The sequence below is a fragment of the Meriones unguiculatus genome, chromosome 3 (assembly GCF_030254825.1).
Source record: "Meriones unguiculatus strain TT.TT164.6M chromosome 3, Bangor_MerUng_6.1, whole genome shotgun sequence".
Taxonomy (NCBI): Eukaryota; Metazoa; Chordata; class Mammalia; order Rodentia; family Muridae; genus Meriones; species Meriones unguiculatus.
In genome coordinates, this window is record NC_083351.1 from 82,073,625 (window position 1) to 82,099,618 (window position 25,994).

The window sequence follows — 25,994 nt, forward strand, 5'->3', positions numbered from 1 at the left end:
TTAGTCAAACTAATCAAAAGAAAGAGGGGAAAAAACCCAGAAATAGAGACATAAGAAAAGGTTGTTTTGGAGATTGTGATGAAACTTGCAAAATATTAAAGAATAGTTCAAAACTTATATTAAAAGAAAACTGAAAAATCTAAAGGAAGTAATTTTCTAGGCATATTTAACTTATGAAAGTAAGCAACTTAAAGGGGTTCAGGAGAAAATGAAAATGAAGCAATAATTTTTTTCAAAAGTTTGCTCACAAAGCAAAATAAATAGACAAATAGATGATAGATTGATAGGTGATAGAGAGATAGATAGAGAGATAAATAGATAAAAATGAATAAATAAATAAGAGTAGTCATATTCTCTATTGGATGTACTCCTCTTCCCCCAAGACAGTGTTTCTCTTTGTAGCCCTGTTATCCTGTAATTCCCTCTTTGGACTAGATTATCCCAGACCTCAGAGATCTACCTACCCCTGCCATCAGAATGCTAGAAGTAAAGCTGTTTGCCACCATGAATTCTATTGCCATTATTGAATTCTAATGAGCCTTTTTTGAAGAGATTGTAGTAATACTTCTCAAACTATTCAATGTATAAAAAGGGAAGTAACACTACCAAACTCATTCTGTGACACCAGTATTATCCTGGTACTAAACCAGGTAAGGCAAAAGAACACTGTATACCAATATTGGCAAAAAATATAGATACAAAAATTCTAAAACAAAACAAAACTTTTAAACAAAATCCAAGAACACATTAGAAAGATTGTAAACTATGGTCAAGATTTAATCCCAAATATGCAAAGTTTGTTGAACATATGCAAGTCAATAAAAGCAATTTACCATATAAATATACTTAAGGACAGAAATCACAGGATATCAATAAACGCAGAAAACGCCTTTGACAAAGTCCAACATTGCTTTATTACATACATATATAGCATTATGTCATTTAATATAATTCATATATATGAAAATGCCATAAGAAACCTTATAAGACTCATTACTTTGTATATTAATTTTAAATTAATTAAATTAAATAAAAATAAAAGTGCAAGGTATAGAAAACATTCATAGACAAAGTATCTAAATAGGACATTGTGGGGGAGTGAACACAAATTTTAGGTAGGAAATTTCATAGCTTCAGATGTTCTTGGTAGTACTAGGATTTCAGTAAAAAAAAAAATTAAAATAAATCCTCAAAATTGAGTACTGGGAGAGAGAGAGAGAGGAAAAGAAAGGTGCAAATGAAATGCAAGTAGATATTATGGAATGGAGTGGAGGCACAAGAAACTGCTTATAATGAGAAGGTGAAGCACGCTATAAATGTCATGAGTCAGCAGGTTTGAGTGAAACTACAGAATTCCATTTTGACAAGGATAACACTTTCCTACTGTTCATCATCTACGGCGATTAATCAACTTGCATAGTATTAGATCACTAACATACACTAGCCACATCAGAGATAGTATTCAATCTTCGTTAATCTGCACCTAGCTTTTAAATTTGAAAAGGGATGGCTATTTAGTCCAATATGTGAACATGCAAATTTTAATTTAATATTTAAGCAATATAATTTAGTCTAATGCGTGAACACGCAATTTATTTATTTATTTATTTTTTGCATTTTTCTTTTTCTTTTTCTTTAAAAAACAAAACTGAACAAGCAAAAAATCCTGAAGCAAAATCCTTTTAGGTGTAATTGCAAATATTTCAGGGGCAGGGAGGGAATCCTATTATAGAAAGCATCCCAAGATGTCTTTCCCATATTCTCTCCATTGAGGGAGACAGCCAGCATACTCAGTATATGTTGGCTGTCACCTCCTCTTTGCTTGGAAGGTGGAACCAATGACTTAAGAACTTTGAAAGGATTTGTGTGTCTGTGAGACAGAGCGAGAGTGTGTGTAGAAGTCAATGCTGTAAGTCTAAATAAGGTCTAATTTTATGTTTGTTTATTTCTTTAAAAAAGTTTTAAAAAACAGGAAGAAAACACATGAAAGAAACCCCTGGTGGAGACCTGGCTAAGTGCGGAAGTGGCCCTTTGTAAAGAGAATGTATAATGCACTGGGCCTCTTCCCCAGGCAGGCAGGACCTGTTCCACTGCTCAGATACCCTCTCAGATGCCCTCTGCTCCACTGCCATGTCACCCTTCCTCAATCCTTTAAAAAAAATAAACCCGTGCTGCTGTGACTTGACATTGGTCCTCCTCCGTGCCAGCTCGAACTCTACTCGGTGTCCAGTTTGGCCATTTCCTGCACATAGACGCCGATGCTCTCACTGCCGAAGAGCAGGAAGTACACGTTCTTCAGAGAGGATGCTCTGGAGTCTTCGAAGTGGGCTGAGATGGCCTTGAGCATCACCTGGGTGGCCGTCTGTTTGGGAAAGCAGTTTCTGCCACTGGGGAAAGGCAGGAAGGCGATGGATGTAAGCTTCTCATCCTCAGCTGCAGACAAGCAGTTTTTAATGGTCTCTTCCAGCTGTTCTTCACAGCTGTCGGAGCCCCACTGCGGGATGTGACAGTGAATGACACACTTGGCTGTGAGTCCCCTGGATTGGCTGACGGCAGTTTCAGCAACTTCCAAAGGGCCTTGGGATTTGCGAAGTTCCTTTACCGTGTCCAATAACTCTTTACCCCCAGCCTTTTCCAAGGCTTTACCTATCTCTTCCTTGAGGTCAATTTCGGCTGTGGTTGGGTGGACAATGCCGTCCACCCTCATGGAGCCAATATGGCTCATGTCACTTTGGGTCAGGGATAGCTTCTGCCCCAGAACGAGGCTCTTCCAAGACAAGATGGTGAAGCCATCCCCTGGCCCATCTTGAGAAGTAGAACTGGATCCTCTTTCCTTGCCGCTGTCCTTTGACATGGACTTCCTGGGCGTCCGTGGATTGGTGTTCACGGAGATCTTTCCCCACTTCCTGCCTGATGAAGACTTTCTTCCTCTTTTGTCTGGGGTCGGGGAGAGGATCGTTTCTGACTGGCCTGTGATCCCTTGTTTTTTGGCCAGCAGTTCAGGGTGGATTCTTGGCAGGACACCCCCACTGGCGATGGTCACTCCTTTCAGCAGCTGGTTGAGCTCCTCATCATTGGCAACAGCCAGCAGGATGTGTCTGGGGGCTATCCGGGTCTTGTGGTTGTCCCTCGCAGCATTCCCAGCCAATTCTAGGATTTCTGCTACTAGGTACTCAATGACAGCGGCTATGTAGACGGGTGCACCGAAGCTGATCCTGTACTTGAATGTCCCCTTTTTCAGGTAACGCATCAACCGCCCTACTGGAAAGATGACACCAGCCCTGGCTGACCTGGACAGCTTGGACATTTTCTTCCCACTCCGGCCTGACATCTTGCCTCAGTCTTCCTCTCAGCTTGCTGACAAAATGGCCTCCTGGCACTTACACAATACTGGTGCTGGTCCGCGAGCTCCGGGGCTCCGTGGCCTAGTTCGGCCACGTGCTGCAGGTGGCGGACAGGACCCTGCCTCTCTTGAGGCATTATAACTCTTGGGGCATTCCTCTCTTGGGAATTATAACTTCGGTAGACGAGCCTTTGAGATGGGGTGAAACTGAAGTGGGTTTTTCAGAAATGGGAAGGAAGGTAGACTAATAGAAAATAGCAAAAAGTGCACGTTAATTTATGACAGCTTTCGAGGCCGTTCCAAAATTCATGTGTCTGTGCATGTCAATGGCTGCAAGCAGCAGTTCTTTGAACATGCAAATTTTAATTTAATATTTAAACAGTACTTCTCATGCACGAATCTAACACTTCTAAAAGCGATGGTTGTTTCCAGTTCCAACTTCCTTCTCATATGTTTCCAGTATCTCTCTACAATTTCTAGAAAGGCTGCAATGTGTACTTCTTTAATGAATGCTTATAAAATTTTGTTTTGTGATCATTTGCTCTATTAAAATCAATGAGCCCTTGCCCCACCCTAACCCCAAAAAGTGCTGTGGGCTATCTGTAAACATTGCTTTAATCTCTACTAACTGGGAAGCCCTAGGTAATGGATCTAAAGTTCAATGCCTGCTTTGGCTACTTAGTGAGACCCAGTCTCTTGTAGGTGGGACAAGGATGCCTAAGAGGGGAAAGGGGGAGGGGCGGGGAAAAGGGAAGGAGAGGGGAGGAGGAGAGGAGGAGGAAAGAAGGAAAGAAGGGAGGGAGGAAGTTGAGAGTTAAGAAGGTAGCTTAATGGTATAGAGTGATTGCCTAGAATGTTCCCAACACAAAACACACACACACACACACGCACACACACACACACACACACGAGCAATAGTTAAGGGAGGGAGAGTTTTCCTTTCTCCCCGTTAATATACTTCACTTTCTTATTTTTCCCTTTCTTTTCCTTAAATTCCATATTAATAAAAATGCTCTCTTCCTCTTACCAGCAGAGCGCGCTGGTGCTGTGTACAATATAGAAGACGCTCATTTTCCGGGTTATAAATGCCTGGAGCCAGACAGCTAAGTTTGTCTCTTTCGGGCATCCGTTGCGGACAAGCTGTTGGGCACTCAAAGGCGGAAGCGGAAGCGTCTGTGGCCGGCTAGTAGGAAGCGGCGCTTCCGGGAGTGGAGATGGCCGCGCTGGCCCCGCTGCCGCCTCTACCCGCTCAGTTTAAGAGCATACAGCATCATTTGAGAACGGCTCAGGAGCATGACAAACGGGACCCCGTGGTGGCCTACTACTGTGAGTCCCTCGAGTCGCCGTCCTCCCGCACGGTTACGCCCGGAGCCCACGCGCCGCCCTCTGTTGTTGAGGCCCGCCCGGCCAGTGGCTTTAGACCTGAGTCTTGACCTCTGGCCCTGCCCTGTGACGCTCTAAGCACCTTAGTGTCCTCTGCCTGTCCTGCTGAAGAGCCCCGGCACGACCTCACCCGCGTCCGAGTACTCTGCACACGCCTCCCAGCTTTTCTGAGTCTACCCGAAAGCTACCCGCCTTCTGGGAATTATAACTTCGGTAGACGAGCCTTTGAGATGGGGTGAAACTGAAGTGGGTTTTTCAGAAATGGGAAGGAAGGTAGACTAATAGAAAATAGCAAAAAGTGCACGTTAATTTATGACAGCTTTCGAGGCCGTTCCAAAATTCATGAAGGGTTCAATGTTTACTACTAAAAATTTGAATTTGACTGTTCTTGACTTGTTTTTCATACGCCTCTTTCCCACCAACAAGAATTTTCAGTCTTCGTTTAGTCGTCCTGAAAGTTGAGAAGTTTAATAACAGTGTTCCCAGTTTGAGATGTATATATTCTTTCATTGAAGATCTAACTTTTTTCAGACTTTTAGAGTTGGTAAAGTGGTTAGGGATAGTAGTTTTATGTAAACTATATTCTGAATGTTATACTCATCTTTGTTGCAAGAAATGGCTGTGGTACTTAAGTAAAAAACTTTCAGAATAGAGAAGCCTGTCCACTCTTGCAGACATTGTAAGCAAAAATCTGGATCGAGTCATCCCTTCCCTTCTCTACAAATACATCATTTCTCAAATGTGCACGGATGCCCCCCCCCTTATAATTGCCAAACTTCTCATGATTTAAGATCTGAAGTGTCACCTCTACTGCAAGCAGAAAGGTGAAGAATATACTTCATATTTATAAAAAAACTTAAGACTGTTGTTTCCATCATATTTGTTCTTTTAAGTTCCTCAAATTCTAGTAACCATTCATGCAGCAGATAATTATTGAGCCTTTTTACCTTTTGCCAGGCTTCCCGAGGTGCTGTAAAAGCAGCTATGTTCATAGGGCTCATGAGAGTAGGTGCTTAGATAGTACTTAGGCATTATATGAAGTAAGTCAGGAAAGGGAATAGAAGTATACAGTAGTAGAGAGGGGATTTTATTTCCCTGTGTTCGGAGAACACTTCAGAGTTGACAGTTGAAACCAGACCTTTGTGCACATTTGGGGAAGAATATACCTATAGAAGGAATAAAAGTCTGAGGCTCCAGAGGCAAGAGTAAAAGAGGAGGAACTAGTAAAGGAGTGTAGAGCCAGACAGAACCTGTACAGGACAAAAAAGCAATGTCTCAGTACTGTGAAATCGGGCTTTGTTCCCCTCTAAGCTAATCCTTATTCCTGCACCTTTGTGGCTACTCAGTATCCTTTCCTTCCTATGTCCTGCTCATTCTTGCTCTTTGTTCTAACCTTGTTCCCTTTGTTCAAAACAATAAAAAGAAAAGAGAAGTGTTTCCCATGATAGTCCCCTAAAATTGAGCCTTACAGCTCCATCTTATAGGTAAATATAGAATATGAGTCCACTCTTGTCCTGACCCTTTTCTGGTAAATACCTTTTAATCTGCTGTCATTGTTTTTGTGCTTGTTTTTGTTGCAATGGAATCCCTCCCCCTAGAGTCATGGATGGGCATTTTTATGACAAAATCCATTTGGCTGTAATGAAATGTTTGTTATGAGCCCAGTTTATAAGATAGTGTGTAATGTCCACACAGGATTTAAGGAATGCTAGAAAGGCACTAATGAACTCAAATTTGGTCTTGCTATAGTTTTTAATTTTTGCTAATTTGGTAGCTGTGGATGCTGTCTCTTTGAAGTGATATTTGCAATTCTCTGACTCTTAATGAGGTTCAACATCTATTCATATGTTAATTAAACATATGAATAGATTTTCTTTTGGTTTTCTTTTGAACTGCCTTTTGTTGCTTTTGCCCATGTTTCTATTGAAATCTCTTTTCCTAATAATATATACTAAGCCTTTGTTGTATGTACTGCAACTATATTCTTTCAGTTCACAACCGGGTTTTTCTTCAGGAAGTCCTTTATCCAAAGTGCTTAATATAAATTGTCTGTCAATTTCTAGGATACATTCTAGTTTTCTAGACCTTGATTTCTTTTATGTACTCACTTGGGATTTAGTTTCTTAAGACTGTAAATGGATCTTTTATCAGTTATAGAAAATTATGTTGTTGATGCTTCGTTATAGCTGCTGTGAGATTTCTAATACATATGCTATCCTTTTCCCTCTGACTTTCTCCCTTTACCTTTTCCTCTTAATTCTTTCATATATTTCATTTATTTCAGTATATTTCATTGTATATATCCTTGAGGCCTTTTCTTAACTTCCACATATCTGTTGCTTAACACATCTATTGAGTTGACTTCAAGTTTTATTTTTTATTTATGAGTATTGTTTTTTTTGTGTGTATGTGTTTTTTTTCACATCTGGCCATTTCTGGTAGCTTCTTATTACTGTGTTTATTTTTAAACATTTTAAGTTAAATATAATCCCTACACGCACACACACACACACACTGTATGCTCTAAAATTCAAAAGGCTTTTAATGCCAACATTAATGAGCCAGTAGAAAATTTCACACTGAGAAGTATTGTTTTATGCTTCAGACTATTGAAATATATAAATTTACTTCTCATGCTAGAGAGATGGGTGCTGGAGAGATTGCTCAGTAGGTGAAGTGTTTACTATGCAAACATGAGAAACTGAGTTCAGATCTCTAGCACCTACGTAAAAGAGGTAGCATAATTCTGGGAAGGTGAGACATAGGAGCACTGCCATCCAGCCCAAGCAATGAGGACAAAGTCCGGGTTCAATGAGAGACCTTGTCTCAAAATAAAGTGGAAAGCAACAGGAAAACACCCAGCATCGATCCCTCTTCCATACGTGCCTACGTAGGGAAACAGATATATGCACAAAAAATTATCTGGGGTCTCTGTTTATAGAATATTTATGAAACAGAACTCTGTGTCTTGACATGGATATAATCTTTAATACAGATATTATTGTAGTTAGGAATTTTTAAGACTATGAAATCCATAATATGTTACATGCTTTATATTTATTACTGAGTATTTATATGATTTCCAAAAATTAGTGATTCCTGGACTTAATAGGAATCTTCCTATGTTTTGTATTTTTTTACCTTAATATTCTTACATTTCTAGGTTGCCTGCTCATTTGATTATTTTTTAATCAGAAGTTAATGCCGAAACAATATATTAGTTTGTTGTTGTTGTTGTTTCTCTTTAGCAGTACTTAGTTATTTATTGTTTCCTTGCTTGAACTATTTAACATGGTCATAGCAAAATAGTGAATAAAATTCCCCATAATTGAAAAAGCTGTCCATTCCAAGAAAGAATCCCATAAGTTTATCTTGTGTTGTGGTGTGTTTTTCTAGTTTTCCTCCAATTCAATGAGCTCCACTTACCTCTCCCGCCTGAATACTAAGTTTGCGGGTATGTAACACCACAGCCAGCAATTTTCATTTTTTTAAGTAAGCGTTTTTCTTTTGAAGTCACTTTTGGTTCATGTGCAAGTGTAAAAAATAACACAGAGAAAGCCTGTTGTCTTCATGATTGCCATATGATGTCTTAGCCGGAATTTTTAAATTGTAGAGTCCACCACGTTTTCTCAGAATTCTAAGTTTTACATGTATTTATTTAGATGTATGCATGCTTAATTCTAAACAATTTTGTCAAGTAGGTTCCTATTTTTATCATCACAGTCGAGACACAGCAGCCTAAGATCCATTGCAGAGAGCATGGCCTATGGGCTCTAAGACACTTGGTAGTAAGATGTCCAAACAAGATTTGTCTTAGGATGTGTTTGCCTTATTCATACAACTATTCCTTACAATATCATGCTAAAAAAAAGTTAAATAAATACTTCTTAAGCACTGAACTGTTGTTTGGGCAGACATGCTGCTGCAAGGTTCCAGTGGGGATTCTTTCCCTACAGACTCTCAGAAGCTTATAGGCTCTACCACATCCACCATGGAATCCTTCAGCTGTGGCAGGCTGGGAGGATGGCACTGATGGAGGTTCTTGAGATCCTTGACCGCATAGGCCAACTTCTAAGACTGACAAGTGGGCCCAGCAACAGTGCTGGAAGCTCAGTGGTCACTGAGGTCAGGGCTATCCATGCACAGTCTCGGATACTTGCCACTGAATATCAGCACAGAAGTTAGAGAATCTATGTCTTGGGAGCAGTGTGATCCTAGAGACCACGCTCAAAGGTCCTTTTCTTTTCTTTTCTTTCTTTCTTTTTTTTTTTTGTATCATTTCATTGGGTGTTAGCTTTGTACTCTTACAGCTCACAGCTTGGAACTGGTTCACTAGCATGTCAACACCACCTTGGGCTTATCTCATTAAAATATCAAGGCCTGTCCTGGGCTAGGCTCTTGTCTGAGGTATCTTGAGTTGCCAGGTAATCTGCCTCAAGCTTGCTTTTGAGGCATAGCTCTTATCAGAGCTGCCTGATGACAAGCTCAGTCATCTTATTATTTCAAGTCACATAAAATGGTTTCCTAATAACATTGTGAGTAAAGCCAGTAAAGTCACAGAGGATTTTTATGACATCATAAATGCTCATTTCTCTGAGATAAAAAGACTGAAATTACAATTCCTTTATCATTTAAAATTCTACTTACAAGTAGCATGAATAATGGAAGGTGCTGGGAACCTTAACTTAGGTCCCCGCACTTGCACAATAACCTTACCATTGAGCCATCTCATCTCCCAGACCCGTTTTTAAAGATGTAAGATCCCTGTGAATAAAGAGACAAAAGAAAAAAAAGAAAAGAAAACCAGTGAAAGACAGAGTGTTGATTATTACATTCAGCTTACATCAGTGTGCTACCTAGTTTTTATATCAACTTGACACAAGATAGAGTTATCTATGAAGAGAAAACTTCAACTGAGAAAATGCCTTCATGAGATATGGCTGTAGGCAAGCCTTGTAGCACATTTTCTTGGTTAGTGATTGATGTGGGAAGGCCCAGGCTATTCTGGATGCTACCATCCCTGGGAAGTTGGTAAAAAAGCAGACTAAGCAAGCAAATCAGCCCTGTCAGTAAGGGAGCAAGTCAGTAAGCAGCACTCTACCACTCTACCGTGGTCTCTGCATCAACCCCTGCTGCCAGGTTTCTGCACTAATTGAGTTCCTGTCCTAACTGCTTTTGGTGATGAATTATGGATGAGATAAACACTTTCTTCCCCAAGGAATGCTTTTGACATGGTGTTTAATCACAGCAATAGGAACCCTAACTAAGACAATCAATAATAAGTTAAAATGAATATCATTTTTAAATATGAAAATTGGTAATTTAGGAAAGTATACTAAAGTCTTCACTGACATAGCTGAGTGAGTTCATGTTAGAGACAGCCCCTGTTCCCATTACTAGGGCACCCACTTGGAGACTGAGCTGCCATGGGCTACATCTGTGCAAAGGTTCTAGGTTATCTCCAGGCATAGTCCTTGGTTGGAGTATCAGTCTTAAAAAAGACTGCTGGACCCAGATTTTTTTTTTTTTTTTCTATTGCTCTTCTTGTTGAGCTCCTGTCCCCTCCAGGTCTTTCTATCTCCCCCTTCTTTCATAAGATTCCCTGCACTCTGCCCAAAAGTTGGCTATGAGTCTCAGCAGAGGCCCTCTGTGGTAGGCTCCTGTCCTGTTCCCTGTTTTTTCCCTCTTCCAGTGTCCATCCCAGTTGCCTTTCTGAGTGAGGATTGATCATGTTACCTAGGGTCCTCCTTCTTGCTTAGCTTCTTTAGGTTTACAGATTTTAGTATGTTTATCCTATATTATATGTCTAATATCCACTTGTGAGTGAGTATATGCCCTGTGTGTCTTTCTGCTTGTGGGATAGCTCACTCAGGATGATCTTTTCTAGATCCCACCGTTTACCTACAAATTTCATGATTTCCTTGCTGAGTAACATTTCACTGTGTAGATATACGACAATTTCTGCATCCATTCCTCAACTGAGGGCCATCTGAGTTGTTTCCAGCTTCTGACTATTACAAATAAAGCTGCTACAAACATGGTTGAGCAAATGTCCTTGTTGTATACTGGAGCGTCTTTTGGATATATGCCTAGGAATGGTATAGCTGGGTCTTGAGGTAGCACTATTCCTAATTTTCTGAGAAAGCACCAGATTGATTTCCAAAGTGGTTGTATAAGTTTACATTCCTACCAGCAATGCCTTTCTCCACATCCTTTCTAGCATGTGTTGTCATTTGAGTGTTTGTTCTTAGCCATTCTGATGGGTGTAAGGTGAAATCTCAGGGTTATTTTGATTTTCATTTCCCTGATGACAAAGGACATTGAGCATTTCTTTAAGTGTTTCTCTGCCATTCAGTATTCTTCTATTGAGAGTTCTCTCTTTAGTGCTGTACTCCATTTTTTAAATTGGATTACTTGATTTGTTGCTTTTTAACTTCTTGAGTTCTTTATATATTCTGGATATTAGCCCTCTGTCAGATAGAAGGTTGGTGAATATCCTTTCCCAGTCTGTGGGCTATCATTTTTTTCTGATGACAGTATCCTTTGCTTTACAGAAGATTTTCAGTTTTATGAGGTCCCATTTATTGATTGTTGATCCTAAAGTCTGTGGTGGTGTTGTTCTGTTCAGGAAGTTGTCTCCTGTGCCAATGAGGTCAAGGCTCTTCCCCACTTTTTCCTCTAACCGATTTAGTGTGTCTGGCTTTATGTTGAGGTCTTAGATCCACTTGGACTTTAGTTTTGTTCAGGGTGATAAGTATGGATCTATTTGTATTTTTCTACATCCAGTTAGACCAGCACCATTTGTTGAAGATGCTTTCTATTTTTCATTGTATGGTTTTGGCTTCTTTGTCAAAAATCAAGTATCCATATGTGTGTGGATTTTTTTTCTGCATCTTCTATTTGAGTCCATTGATCCACCAGTCTGTTTCTATGCCAGTACCAGGCAGTTTTTATTACTATTGCTCTGTAGTACAGCTTGATATAAGGGATGTAGATACTTCTAGAAGGTCTGTTGTTGTACAGGATTATTTTTTCAATTCTATCAGTGAAGATACTATTTTCATAGTATTTATTTTTACATTTTTGATATATTTACACAAAGAATTTGTTTTGAAATTTTACTGTTTTATTTACAGCAAAACTTGTACCATCCTTGGCCTGACATAGTAGGCAAGTGCTCTAACAGAGGTATTTCGCTACCACATGACAGGTATTTGTGTAGCCCACATTGGCTTTGAACTCTTGGTCCTCTTGCCTCTATGGCCCAGGTGCTAGGATTACAGGTGCATGCTCAGCAAACCTGAGAATAGAAAGATCTTCCTGAATTTAGCATTCCCCACAGGACCAGATCTAGCAATTTCCAATATATTTTACACAGTGTCTGTGTTTTGTAGATACTCATACATTTTCTGGTTTTATTTAAAAAATATACATCATATAAATTTCATGAAATTCTGCTTAAAGCTCTTACCATATTTGTGATTATTTCCTAAACACAAGTTTCTGCAAACTGTAACCTCTTAACTATATTTACATTTTCCCAAAATGCCTTCTAAAACTTTTTCTTTAGGGTCATTTGATCGTGCAGTTATTGTGGTCCTCTGTTGCTAGATGGTAGAAGCACCTGAATGACAGGTGGAGATGAGGAATGTTGAAGAAAAAAATTGTCTGTGATAAGTAATTAGCAAAAGATAATGACATGATTTTGGGAGAAATGTAAGTAGAGGAAATGAAGGTTAGGCTTTCTGCTCCTAGCACTGTATCTTAAGCTCCTCCTTTTATTTTTATTTTTTTAATAAAACCAGAAAATATCTGAGTTTTCACTAACAAAACTACATGATAACAATATTGACAATGCCAGATTTGGTGCTATAGGCTAAGTAAATCCAGAAAGGTTTCTTTTCAAGTTCATTGTAACTAAAAGTATAAACATTCCAGTTTGGCTTTTAAAGATTCCTCTAGGGGGTGACAATGTAAAACCATAGACCTCAGTGACAATGAAACAGGTCCCTGAGACTCCCATTGTTTATGTGATCAGAGAAAGATTAAATAGTTCCTCAGGATGTTGTTAATACCTATGACTGTTTCAGCACTTTTCAGAAAAGCAGAAATGGTTAACTTAAATACCAAAAATGTTAGTGTAGTAGTAAACTTAAAAATGGCTCTGTTGGGCTATATAACATTTGTTATTAACCCTAAGATTATCAGGGTGGTATTATCTAACCTGCTATCACAAATAATTTTATAATTGCCTTGTTTACCTTGGGCCAGGCAAATATTCCTACCTACAGTCTGAATCACTTCACCATCCATCTCCCAGCCTCCATCCAATGCCTTCCTCCTTAACTGTCCTATCTTCCACCCATAATCTTTTATTTATTTTTATTTCTTTTTTAATTAAATTTTTATTTTTATATTAGTTACAGTTTATTTACTTTGTATCCCAGCTGTAGCCCCCTCCCTTATTTCCTCTTGATCCCACCCTCCCTCCCTCTCCCTGGACTCATCCCTTCCCCTCTCTAAGTCCACTGATATGGGAGGTCCTCCCCTTCCATCTGACCCTAGTTTATCAGGTTTCTTTGGAACTGGCTGCAGTGTCCATCTCTGTGGCCTAGCAAGGCTGCACCTCCATGGGGGGGGGGGGTGTCAAAGAGCCAGCTATTGAGTTCATGTCAGAGACAGTCCCTGTTCCCCTTACTAGGACACCCACTTGGATGCTGAGCTGCCATGGGCTACATCCGAGCAGGGGTTCTAGGTTATATCTCAGCAATTAAAAACAAGGAAATCACGAAATTTGCAGGCAAATGGTGGAATCTAGAAAAGATCATCCTGAGTGAGGTATCCCAGAAGCAGAAAGACACACATAGTATATACTCACTTATAAGTGGATACTAGGCCTATAAGATAGGATAAACATACTAAAATCTGTACATATAAAGAAGATAAACAAGAAAGAGGACCCGGGTAAGATGATCAGTCTTCGCTTAGAAAGACAAATGGGATGAACATTGGAAGTAGGAAAAGTAACAGGAGAGGGCCTCTGAAAGACTCTACTCTACCTAGTGTATCAAAGCAGATGCTGAGACTCATAACCAAACCTTGGACAGAGTGCAGGGAATCATGTGAAAGAAGGGGGAATTAGTATGACCTGGAGAGGACAGGAGCTCCACAAGGACCAACTATATCTGGGCACAGGGGTCTTTTTCTGAGACTGTATCATCCATAATCTTATGAAATATTTGTTTTTATTTACCTGGGCCTTTCCATGCCATTTTTGGGGTCCTTCTTCCTGGGCCCCATGTGGTTTCTTCTCCTTTCTCTCCTCCTGCCTTCTGTTTGTTTGTTTTTTTTTTGTTCGTTTGTTTGTTTATTACACTTTATTCACTTTGTATCCCAGCTGTAGCCTTCTCCCTCATCCCCTCCCAATCCTGCCCTCCCTTCCTCTTCTTCCTTCCTCTTCTCCTCCCAAGCCCTTGCCCCAGTCCACTGATAGGAAAGGTCCTCTTCCCCTTCCATCTGATCCTAGCCTATCAGGTCTTATCAGGACTGGCTGCATTGTCTTCCTCTTTGGCCTGGTAAGGCTGTTCCCCCATCATGGGAGTTGATCAAAGAGCCAACCAGAGTTCTTGTCAGAGACAGTCCCTGTTCCCCTTACTGTCCCTGTTTTGAGATTCTCTCTTGAACTGCAAAAGCCCAGGAACCTTAGCCATGCCTACCCCATTCTGCCCTGCGAAGGTATAGACTGTTTAATCAACCAATCAGATATGTCTTAGGCAGGTTTACAAAACAGATAGGTTTAACCAGACCTTAAGGGCTATTTACACACATCAGACCAACCTCCAATAGTTGGTTTTCTTTGATAATGAAAAGAAATTATGTGGAACACATATGGAAATTAGAATTAAGAATGATTGCCTGTTAGTAATTTGTTGTTAGTCACACAGGAAAACAAAATGGATTTTTAAGTTAGATAAGTCTAAACCATTGGGAAGAATCTTGTTGTTGTAGTTTCAGAACTTTAATGATAAATGGAGACCATAGTTTTTTAAATTTGTTTTAATTATAGACCAATTCAGGATACTGTGCTATGACGGTGACAGATTAACAGTAAAAATACAGAATGATCAATTCCTGCTTTATGCATTATAATTCCATTACTTTGATTTCTGCAAGTATATGGCCACCCATATTTTGTTTTAAAAACAGTCATTTGAATCATTTGACTACTCTCCTTTCTTTAAATAAAACTCTTCAGAAAAAAACAAAAACAAAAAACAACTGTGATTGCGTGAATGGAGCCGGTGCAACCCCTCAACTTTTATTTTCTTGACATGCCAGAGAATTTAAACAACTTTTTGATAAGGCTTGCTTTTCATAATAGTTACATTTGACTGCTCAAAAAAAGGCAATGTGTGAGGGGTAGGGAGGGAAGAAAGCCACATCCTTTTGAACAGTGCAGAACTATATATAATAGACTTCATTTAGCTGTTGTTATTATTAGTTTGTTTTTCTATCCTGGGTCTTATCAAGTTTTGAGGGAGGGTGCTTTTGTTTATTAAGACTCAATTTATTATTGTTTCTATCTGAAAACACTGCTGGAAATCATGGAAGAGCAATTTTTTTGTTTGACAGGACTTCCCAGCACATTTTAGTACATCATTGTTGTAAATGGCAGCAGTTCCCCCCAGACACTGTAGTAACTGGGAAGGGGTTTCAGTCATAAAGTACTTAACATGCAAGTGTGACCACCCAACTTTGATTCCCAACAGCCACATAAATGCCAGGCGTGACAGCAGTCTTCTGCAATCCCAGCACTCGGAATGCAGGAAAAGATGGATCTCTGGAACTGATTGGCCAGCCAGTCTATCTAATCAGCAGGTTACAAGTTTAGTTAGATATGTGACGGACATTGAAAATGAGCACCCGGCATTGCCTTCTGGCATTTGTGTGCACATACATTTACACATGCACCCCACCCTTTTCCTGCTCCCTCTAGAAGCAAGAGGCAGTATTTCAGTATTTGTTTTGCCACCTTTGAGAAACATTGATCAAAATAATGTTTGGGTTTTTTTTTTTTTAAGTTTGAAATACATACAAAAGAATAAATAATCACATGGCTTCCCACTTACAGTCTTTACAGGTAACATTTGTTTGAAGTGACTAAAATGTAAAATTATGTGTGTGTGACACAATTTACCTACTTGTTAATGAAAGCTGTTGATTCTATAACCTGATTGTTGTGAAGAGTGTCTCAGTAAACATGGATGTACAGGTACCTTTACAGTAAGCTGGCCTTGTTCCTTCAGATGTACACCACTGAGAATGGTGGCTGTAGATCACACAGTTGTGAGTTTTTGAGGAAGCTCCATCCTGATACTTTGTTGGTTATACGAATTTAGATTTTCCTGCACAATGTATGAATATGCTTCCTTCTCCTATCAGCATTTGTTGGTTTTTGCTTAGCCATTTTGATTGGGATAAGATGGAATCACAATGTAGTATTGATTTACAGTTCTAGAGAGTTACCATTTTCATATATTCTTGAGCCATAGTTTTTACTCAGAATGATAACCTTCACCTTTTAATTGGAGTAAATTACTTGTTTAATGTAGTCATTAATGTGCTTGAATTTAAGCCTACTTTTGCTATCAGTATTGTATTTGATTTTTTTCTGTTTCCCCCCCCCCCCTTTTTTTGACTCTTTGATAGATAATTTGGGTAGTCTTTCGTGTGTGGGGAGGACAGAGGTGTGTGCGTGAGTGCTTCTACTGTTTGTCTGTGCACCATGTGCATGCATTGCCTGCAGTGGTCAGAAGAGGCCATGGCATCACTTAGTACTGAAATTACAGAGGGTTGTGCTTCTTCATGTAGGTGCTAGGAATAGAATCCAGATCCTCTGTAAAAACAGATAGAGTGCTCCTAACCACTAAGCCATCTCTCCAGTCCTCTCCAGTGTTTGTTTTGGGATTTGTTTGTTTGTTTAAGAATTGTTATTCTTCCAATAATATTTATGTTATAATTAATGAATATTTCTTATTTATTAGTAGTTAGTATAAAATTTACATTAAAGCATTACAATCTGTTTTCAGGTGGTATGTAACTGTATACCATAAAAAACTATCATTTTTCCTACCCTTTGCCAGTAATTGGTATACATTGTATTCATCCGTATATCATGTACCCTATCCATTTTTACTTATTAACCATTTTGTTAATTTTTTATAGTGAGAAGATATTTTTTCATGTATTTGATCACATAAATATCATTTTCATCATTCTTCTTCCTTTTTAGCCTAACCTTTAAATTTTACAGCATTTCTTTTTCTCTCCCAGAACTATGTCATTTCTTACTTAGTTTGATGCTGAGATTATTTCAGCCTCTCCTGTGAGAAAGTAAGCTTTTATTTCAGCCTTTTTGACAAGTGCACTTATACTTTCAGTGTACTAGATTTGACAGTTTCTTTTTCTTCCACCTTCTCTTTGACACCTTTCTTGCTAGATCCCTTCATTTGGGAATCTAGTCACATGTAATATAGACACCAGACATTTTCCTGTACCTCTAGAAGCTGGTTTTTAAGTGGTTTGTCTTTTCTTTTTTTTTTTTTTTTAATTGTCATTCTTAAAATTTTATTTGTTATTCACTTTACATCCTGATTGCAGCCCCCTCCTTTTATCTCATTCCCTTCCCCTACATACACGCTTCTCCTTACTTTCCCCTTTCCTTCTCCTCAGAAGATGCAGAGGTCCCCGTGGGTACCAACCCTCCCTGTCACATTAAGTCACTGCAGGACTAGCCACATCCACCCCCATTGATGCCAGACAAGGCAGCCAGCTCAGTTAGGGGGACAGGATCCAAAGGGAGGCATCAGAGTCAGAGAAGGCCCCTAATCCAATTGTTGGAGGGATCCACATGAAGGCCAAGCTGCACATCTGCTACATATGTGCAGGGGACTTGGGACAAGTCCATGGATGCTCTTTGGTTGGTGGTTCAGTCTCTGTGAGCCCCCATAGGCCCAGGTTAGTTTACTCTGTAGGTCTTCTTGTGGAGTCCCTTACCCCTCTAGCTCTCTCAACCCTTCCCCCAACTCTTCCATAGGACTCCCTGAACTCTGTCTAATGTTTGGCTGTGGGTCTCTGCATCTGTTTTCTTTAGCTGCTGGGTGAAGCCTCTCAGAGGAGTTATGCTAGGCTCTTGTCTACAAGCAAACCAGAGTAACATTAATAGTGTCAGGGATTGTTTCTCTCCCATGGGATGGGTCTCAAGTAGGGCCAGTATTTGGTTGGCTATTCTCTCATTCTTTTGCTCCATCTGTTTCCCTGCACATCTTGTAGGCAGGCCCAATTTTGGATTGAAGGTTTTGTGAGTGAGATGGTATCCTTATCCCTTTACTAAAAGCGTACTTGGTTACAGGAGATGGCCATTTCAGGCTCCATATCCCCTGTTGCTAGGAGTCTCAACTAGGTTGACCCCACAGACTTCCTGAGCCTCCCCTAATACTTGGTCTCTGGCAAGTCCCAGAGATGCCTCCCACCTCTGATTTCTATTCTCTCACCTGGCCCTCTCTCCCTGGTCTTCCCACTCCAAATCCCTACCCCTGAACCCCCGCTTCTACCCTGTCCCCTCCCTTCATCCACCTCCAGTGTGTATTTTATTTCCTCTTCTGACTGAGATTCAAGCATCTTCCCTTGGGCCCTCTTTGTAGCTTAGGTTCTTTGGGCCTGTGGATTGTAAAATGGTTATCCTGTACTTTATGGCTAATGTCCACTTACAAGTGAGTGTATCTTTTTGGGGGGTTGGGTTACCTCACTCAGGATGATTTTTTTCTGGTTCTATCCATTTGCCTGCAAATTTTAAGATGCCCTTGTATTTAAAAGCTGAGTAGTATTCCATCATGTAAATGTACCACATTATCTTTAGTCATTCTTCAGTTGAGTTTGTTAAGATTGGTTTCTGGCAGTTTTATTTTGGGTGGTTTCTATTGCTATTTCTGAGGCTCACTAACCGTTTCTCTTCTCTTTTTTTATGTTTATTCTGCACTATTAATCATATTAAGTAATTTTTCCACTTTGGATAAATATTTCTAGGTATTACATTTGAGTCCCTTTATGTTTATTTCTCTTTTATTTTTACTCACTTTTTTATCAAGACTTTAATATTAGTTTCCCAGTATTTGACTGTCATCTGATAGTTCCTTCATTTTAGTTAGCTTTGCTTGATCTGCTTGAAGTATTGGCTTATTGCCTTATACATCATATTTCACACCATCATGGTTAGTAATTTTTGTTTAGACATAGGACATTTTGAAAAGATTTGAGCTGGCCAACATTCAAGGTATTTGTGGTTGGATCCCTTTGTGCTTTGTTCCTTTTGTTTCCCAGTGTTGTTTGTTGCCATTTATTTCTAGCTCTTTGGGGTGCATGAGTAAAGTAGCCATTGGAGAGTGTGGATAAAAGAGCCTTTATTTTGGATCAGGTTAGCTCCACTTCTAAAGTATGGTTTTGGAGTCTATTGAATATCCTGGGTAAATATCCAGGACTCTCTGTGATCTAGTTGGAACATGAATCTATTCTAGCAGTGTGAGAATTCTTGGCAAGAGATAGATACATAGCCATGTGCATTCTTAGGCCCTGTGTAGTTTTCCCATGTGTGAACATATAGTAGTGTTTGGCCAACTTCAGTTGTATGTAGCTGTGCAGATAGTGGACTTCTTTTTGTATAGCTTCCTCCAGATCATTACCCTGGCCTTCAACTTAGAACTGCCTCATTCTCCCAAAATTCTTTCTTTTCCCAGCTCAATCAGAAGACATATTGTCCTTGTTTGGAACTGTTGTGTCCCACCCCTACCCCCGAGTTTAGAGTGGGCCTCCATGCAGAATGCTGGGCTGATCTTAGGTCCATGCTTGTGTCTTTTCTCTAGATACCAGGGTTTACTGTTTCTACTTTTAGGAAACTTGATTTATGATTTTTGATCAGGTTTTTTTCTAAGGCCTACACTGGTCTTGAAATCATTCTTTCCCAGGTCAGCCTTGAACAGGGCAATTCTCTGTCTGAACCTTAAAAGTATCTTAAAGTACAGGTCTTCCCCACCAAACCCAGCCTATGGTATCATTTTAATAAACAGTTGCTATGTACTGCCTGCTGTGAATCAGCACAATGCTAGTATTCATAGTCTAAGTGTGATGATTAGCTGATTTTGTAGATATTAAAAAAACTAAATGTATTCATTCATAAGTCAAATTTTACTTCATCATTTAGTAGGAATTAAAATAACTTTTTATTAAAGTAGTTGTATCATGACAGAATCTCCGAAATGCTTGTTTAATAAAGGATGAATGTATACCCTTTAGAATACATTTATTTATTCTGCCTTCCTTATTTGTTGTTCTGTTTTTTTTTTATTTTATTTGTGGTCAAACTGTATGTATTGGCAGGAGAGGGGATTTTTACTTACAGTTTTAATTGGGAAGGTAGTAAAATTATACCCACTATAAAAGCTATGCATTTAATTCAGTGTTTGACTCAGAAGTTGCTGCACGAAGCATAGTAATGAGCATATAACGGGTATTTATAACATATTTAAAGTAGTATTTCAGTTCTATCTTTTGAAATAAATTTTGTTTTTAAACATCAGTTTGTAGTGTAGAATTTCAGTGCCATATTTTTAATAAAATAAGACCTTATTCATTGTAAAATGTTGTATTTACAGCGTGTTAGACATTTTTACATTTCTCTTGCAAAAACAAGACTGGTTAGAACATTTATGTCCAGAGTGTGTGGCACTTTGAATAATGTATACTTTCATGATTAGTGAATGTTTGTCTCCCAAATGCCTCACATTAAATTAAAGTTGGGTTAGAAGGTGCTTAATCCTTTTGCAAACATACCTCATTACTCATCGTCAAATAATATTTATTCATAAAAGCAAACAGAAAGATACCATGAATTTGAAAATAATGGAAGTGGGGAAATGGCATAATGATATTAAAATCTCAGAAAAAAATTAAAAAGTATCAATTTTACTGGATTTATTCCTAAAAGAAATTCCAGAATGAAATATTCTTGTCAGCGACTTTAGCTACACATGCATTTCTTTTACCTTAATAGGTGTTTTCTATGCACATTAATATTCATTATATTTCTATGTCTACAATGAATTGCACATTTCAAGCAGCTCTGTATGAAAATGATACTTTTTTTCTTTCCATATGGTAAAATAAATGTTCTAATATATTTTTATAAGAAAATTTAGGTCTTAATTTTATCAGTATTGGAAAATATCTTCTATTATATTTTCTAAACATCGAAATGTAAACCACATACCTAATACGAAAATGTCAAGTCAGTCTGAGAGGATCTACTTCTTAAGTTAAGGATGTTACTGTATAATGGTTCCTTTATAATACAGAGCAGTATATACTCAAATGAAGGGAACAAACTATAGGTCATGTTCATAAACAGTATTACACTGCATTTCAAGTATTCCTGAATAAGAATTTGAAAAAAGTAAGAACAATTTTATATATTCTTCAGAGCAGTTAGATGATTGATGATAGATAGATAGATAGATACATACATACATACATACATACATAGATACATAGATAGATAGATAGATACATACATACATACATACATAGATACATAGATAGATAGATACATAGATATGCAAACCACAGAAGCTAAATAAACTAATGAGGACCTGAAATCTCTCACATGACAGTCAATCACTTACGGGAGCAAGAAAGCGTTGATTTAATTTTTCATGTGTGTGCTTAATAGTTGTCCTAAGGCAATCAACTTCACTCCTTCTCTAGCTGTGTTTTAACTCTGCTGACTAGCCACTTGTCCCCCAAGAGGGTCTACTAAGTAGCTGACTGTTTCCTGTGGATGATAGACCTAAAAGAGTGTCCACTGTCCATTACTGTGCTGAGAAGATACGAGAAAAAAAAATACAGAAAGCAAACTCTCAACAGAATGTTGCCTCACATTATCATGTTATACTGGCCAGTGTGTCCATAGTGATCATCTAATTAATATGCACTACTTTTTGTGTATATTTGTAGATATACTTGTTTTAAAGAAATTAAAATATGTTTAAAATAAAACATGGCATTTTGGGAAAGTAAATACTAAATTTATTTGAGGCTAATAATTATATTTATAATCATGACAGTTTTCCAGCAGTCTCTGCTGCTTAGATGTGGACATAATGAAAAAGGATAGTTGAATATTTGTATTAGTATGCTTTTGTAAGAGCGATATAATAAAAAGATTTACAGGTAGAAAAGTACAGTCACATAGGAAAGTCACATTGAAAAGTATATGGTAGATAGGTGTCTGAGTTACTGTTCTATTGCTGTGAAGAGATACCATTGAAAGTATGGGTATTGGCTCAGAACATCTCAAACCAAGTTTTCAGCACGAAGGAAATTTACTTGTCCCAGAGGGACAAAGGTCAGGAAATAAGAGACAAAGACAGGAGATAGAAGATGAAGAAAAAGGGGGATGGAACAAGGGAGAATGGAAAAGGATATTTGTCTGAAAGGGAGACAAAGGACTGCCTCTGGATAGAGAGGAAACACCCATAGGAAAAGATGGTTTATAAAGGTAAAAGGGGAAACCCTAAGTAACAATAATTTTAATCTGGCATGTTAATTAGATGATCCAAAGGGGACTTTTGATTTCTGGTCTAAAATACTTTGATAGCTGGATCTTGGTAGTCAGTCTTAGGAGGAAGTAGCTGCCAAAAAGGGTAAGAGACCTTGGAGCTAGCTTTAGGAATATAAATAATCTAACGGTTTCTAGAAAGACAGAAGGAGTAAGGGAGAATGCCAAGTCCTGCCAGAGCCATGATTGCCATGCTTCAACCATGACAAAGCAACTTATAAAAGAAATCACTTAATTGCCACCTTACTTAACAGTTTCATAGGGTAAAAACATGACCATTATGGTTGGCTGTGTACAGCTAACAGGTACACAAGATAATAGAGCAGGAGCTGAGAGCTTACATCATATCAACAAGATGGAGGCAGAGAGAGAAAAACTAGGGATGCTATTGGCTTTTGAAACCTCAGAGCCTGGCCCCAGTAACACATCTCCTCCAACAAGACTATACCTTCTAGTCCTTCCCAGTCCATAAACTGAGGACCACACATTAAAATATTTGAGCCTATAGAAGTATTCTCATCTAAACCAACACAACAGGCATGGTCACACAGGTATCTAGGCCCAGCAACTGGGAGGGTGAAACACAGCAGATAACTGCAAGCTGAGAGCTAGCATAGGCTATATAGTGAGTTCCAGGCCAGCCTAAAATACAAAACAAGACTCATACATCAAAAACTGAAAAGAAAAATACTTTTAAAATTAAATATGGTTACAGAGATAACTGAAAGAAGACAGGTTGTAATTTAAAAATGGAAAGATCCTCATGAACTAGAAGCCTGGAACATTTCATAGTTGTATACATACATACATACATAGTACATACATACATATATGTGTGTATATACACATGTATGTGCATATATATTTAAATACAGTTAAATGCTGGAACAGCGTATTGCATTCAGAGAGTTTTACTTGATAGACTTAACTTCAGCTGTGTATCAGGTTGAGGTGGCAATTCCATTGTGGAACAGTGTGTGAGCAGAGCACATAACATTTTAGAGGTCAATAAGCATGTCAGTGTTTGCATTTGAGTTAGATTTGCTAGCTTATTGCAGAAAATTCAAACTAATAACCCAAGTAAAATAAGGATTTACTCCCCTTTTTTAAAAGAAAGGCTTGTTTGCAATGCACATTGTCAGTGTATCTTTATGAATTTGCCAGGACTCCAAGCTAGTCGGGTTTCTGAGCTAGCAACTAGCACATCACAAAAGTTACATTTAGTCCAAGATGATTACTGGAATTTAGTTAGCAAGCAGCAGTATTCCAGTTGGTGAGGAAGAGAGGAAGAAGTTGAGATATTTCCCTGCCATATCTGGCTGGAAGGAGACTCTATGAAAGTCTCTCCCAGCAGTTTCCAGTTCTGCAAAGTTAGTCTTAGTTATTATGCAAGGCCATACATTTGTTTTGAACATTGAAAATGTAATCTTTAGCAGTACACATGTCGACACAGCAAAAATATGAGAAACAGGCATATGAGAAGGTACTTAGCAGTCTCTGCTATAGTAGTATCCCATGTAATGAAAATTTCAGAAATTTTTGAGATGGACAAGAAAAGACCCTGAGATCCACAGGCCATTGCAGACATGACAGTATTGGGTGGCAGAGGATGTAAGGAGCCTGAGAGAGTTGGAAAGACACCAAGGAAACATTAAAATTAGATATGAGCAGAGCTTATAAAGATAACTTGTAAATCTCAAGATAAGTAGACTGTGAGGGATTTAAAAAAAATAATTTTTATGTGGGGATGACAGTCCCGATATCCTGAAGTAATAGCTGCTTTGGGTTAGGACAAAGCAGGGAGGCAAGGAAATGCTGGGTAGATGTTAATTCTGTAGCAGTATATGGAGGAAAGGCTTGAGCTAGATTGGACCCAGAAAATATTTGATTGCTGGAAGAATTGGTTTATTTATCCTCATGAACTAAAAATATGTTTTGAACACCAATCTCCAATATTTAAAGTCCATAATTTTTTAATAATAATTTTATATGACATATTTAAAAGTAGCTTTTTAAAAGATTGAGATTAAAATGTCATTATATGTGCTTACATTATTTTCCACATTCCATCTAACTGTATTGCTGACTAAGGCTCATATACATACCAAGGGCTTCCACTTTAGCATAGCTAAGGATGGTTATTGTTGGGAGAAATGTAAGCAGTCTGGCATAGACACTGACACTGAATTGATTCCTTCCCTTAAAAATAAGAGCAAGGATGCTTAATGTCCTGAAGGAAATTTTGTAAATACTTTAAAATATAGATTAAATTTAGGAAATAAAAAGGCATAATGTCATTCAAAGATACGATCATGTAATATTTACCAAGGCATTTCATCCAATATTTTAACGAAGTCAAATAAGCAGAAAGTATACCAAGTAAAATATATTAAAGAATCACAGATTATGAGAAAAAGAAAAATAATGTGTTGAGTGATTTTTAAACTATGAGTCACGTAAAGATAGAATAATAGATAGAGTTGAATTTGGAAAATTAAGCCATAAGAAAACCAGAAAAAAAAATCATCTAGTTGAATTTTAAATGTGTGCAGATAAAAGAAGTCTCCAAACTTAGTTTCATTTGGTGCATGAATTTCAGAAATGTGAATAATTTCAAGAATGCCCATAGTATTTGTAGCTAACATATTTCTATCTGAAAAGCTTGTGTAATGGGCTTTTAAGAAGAAATGTCACTAACCCCTCTAAGAAGACATGGGCAGCTCATCAAAGTGGTCAGAATTCAAGTTCATGTGTAAAGGAACTGACAAAAATAGACTCAAGCTGGGCTAACTGAAAAGAAAGAGAAGTGGTTTGACAAGGAGAGGGTGTTTAGCCATACTTTAATAGTGGTCAGAGTTGATGAAGAGTAACTAGTGTAGTCTTCCCAGATAAAAGCCTTGGACAAGTTACAAAAGGATGTGGCTGATTTGGGGGTGTGGAAGAGAAGAGAGAAATGTAGTCTATTGGGTTTTGGGTTGAGAAAATTTCTGTCTATCCCATCTGAAATAAAGAACAATAGACGTAAATTGTAGTTTATTGGTATTGTAGTCACCTAGCTTGGTACCCTGGTTTTAGTCCTCACCTCTGCCTAAGATTCCCTGCACTCTGCCCAAAGTTTGGCTCTGAGTCTCAGCATCTGCTTTGATACTCTGCAGGGTAGAGTCTTTCAGAGGTCCTCTGTGGTAGGCTCCTATCCTGTTCCCTGTTATCCTGCTCTTCTGATGTCCATTCACTTTGCCTTTCTGAATGAGGATTGAGTATCTTACCCAGCCCTCCTTCTTGCTTAGCTTCTTTAGGTGTACAGATTTTAGTATGCTTATCCTATATTATATGTCTGATACCCACTTGTGAGTGAATATATACCGTGTGTGTCTTTCTGCTTCCTGGAATAGCTCACTCAGGATGATCTTTTTCACTTCCCACCATTTACCTCAAATTTCATTATTTTCTTGTTTTTAATTGCTAGGTAATATTCCATTGTGTAAATGTACCACAATTTCTGTATCCATTCTTCAACTGAAGGCAATCTGAGTTGTTTCCAACTTCTGACTATTACAAATAAAGCTGCTACAAATATGGTTGAGCAAATGTCCTTGTTGT

General features: G+C 38.5%; 2 protein-coding genes across 2 annotated transcripts in view; one reads left to right on the forward strand and one right to left on the reverse strand.

Moving 5' to 3' along the window:
* Positions 1–1,713: 1,713 nt before the first annotated feature.
* Positions 1,714–4,504, reverse strand: LOC132653100 (core histone macro-H2A.2-like). Its single transcript, XM_060380227.1, has 2 exons — positions 4,371–4,504; positions 1,714–3,587 (listed from the first exon to the last, which is right to left on the reverse strand). The coding sequence occupies exon 2, from the start codon at positions 3,329–3,331 to the stop codon at positions 2,216–2,218; it is 1,116 nt and encodes a 371-aa protein (XP_060236210.1). The 5' UTR covers positions 3,332–3,587; positions 4,371–4,504; the 3' UTR covers positions 1,714–2,215.
* A 7-nt stretch (positions 4,505–4,511) lies between these two features.
* The window catches only part of Vta1 (vesicle trafficking 1), a 74,802-nt gene continuing 53,319 nt past the window's right edge, over positions 4,512–25,994 (forward strand). Inside the window, exon 1 of the mRNA XM_060380228.1 lies at positions 4,512–4,669. Coding sequence (XP_060236211.1) covers positions 4,558–4,669 — 112 coding nt within the window. The 5' untranslated portion in view covers positions 4,512–4,557. The remainder of the gene's footprint in view (positions 4,670–25,994) is intronic.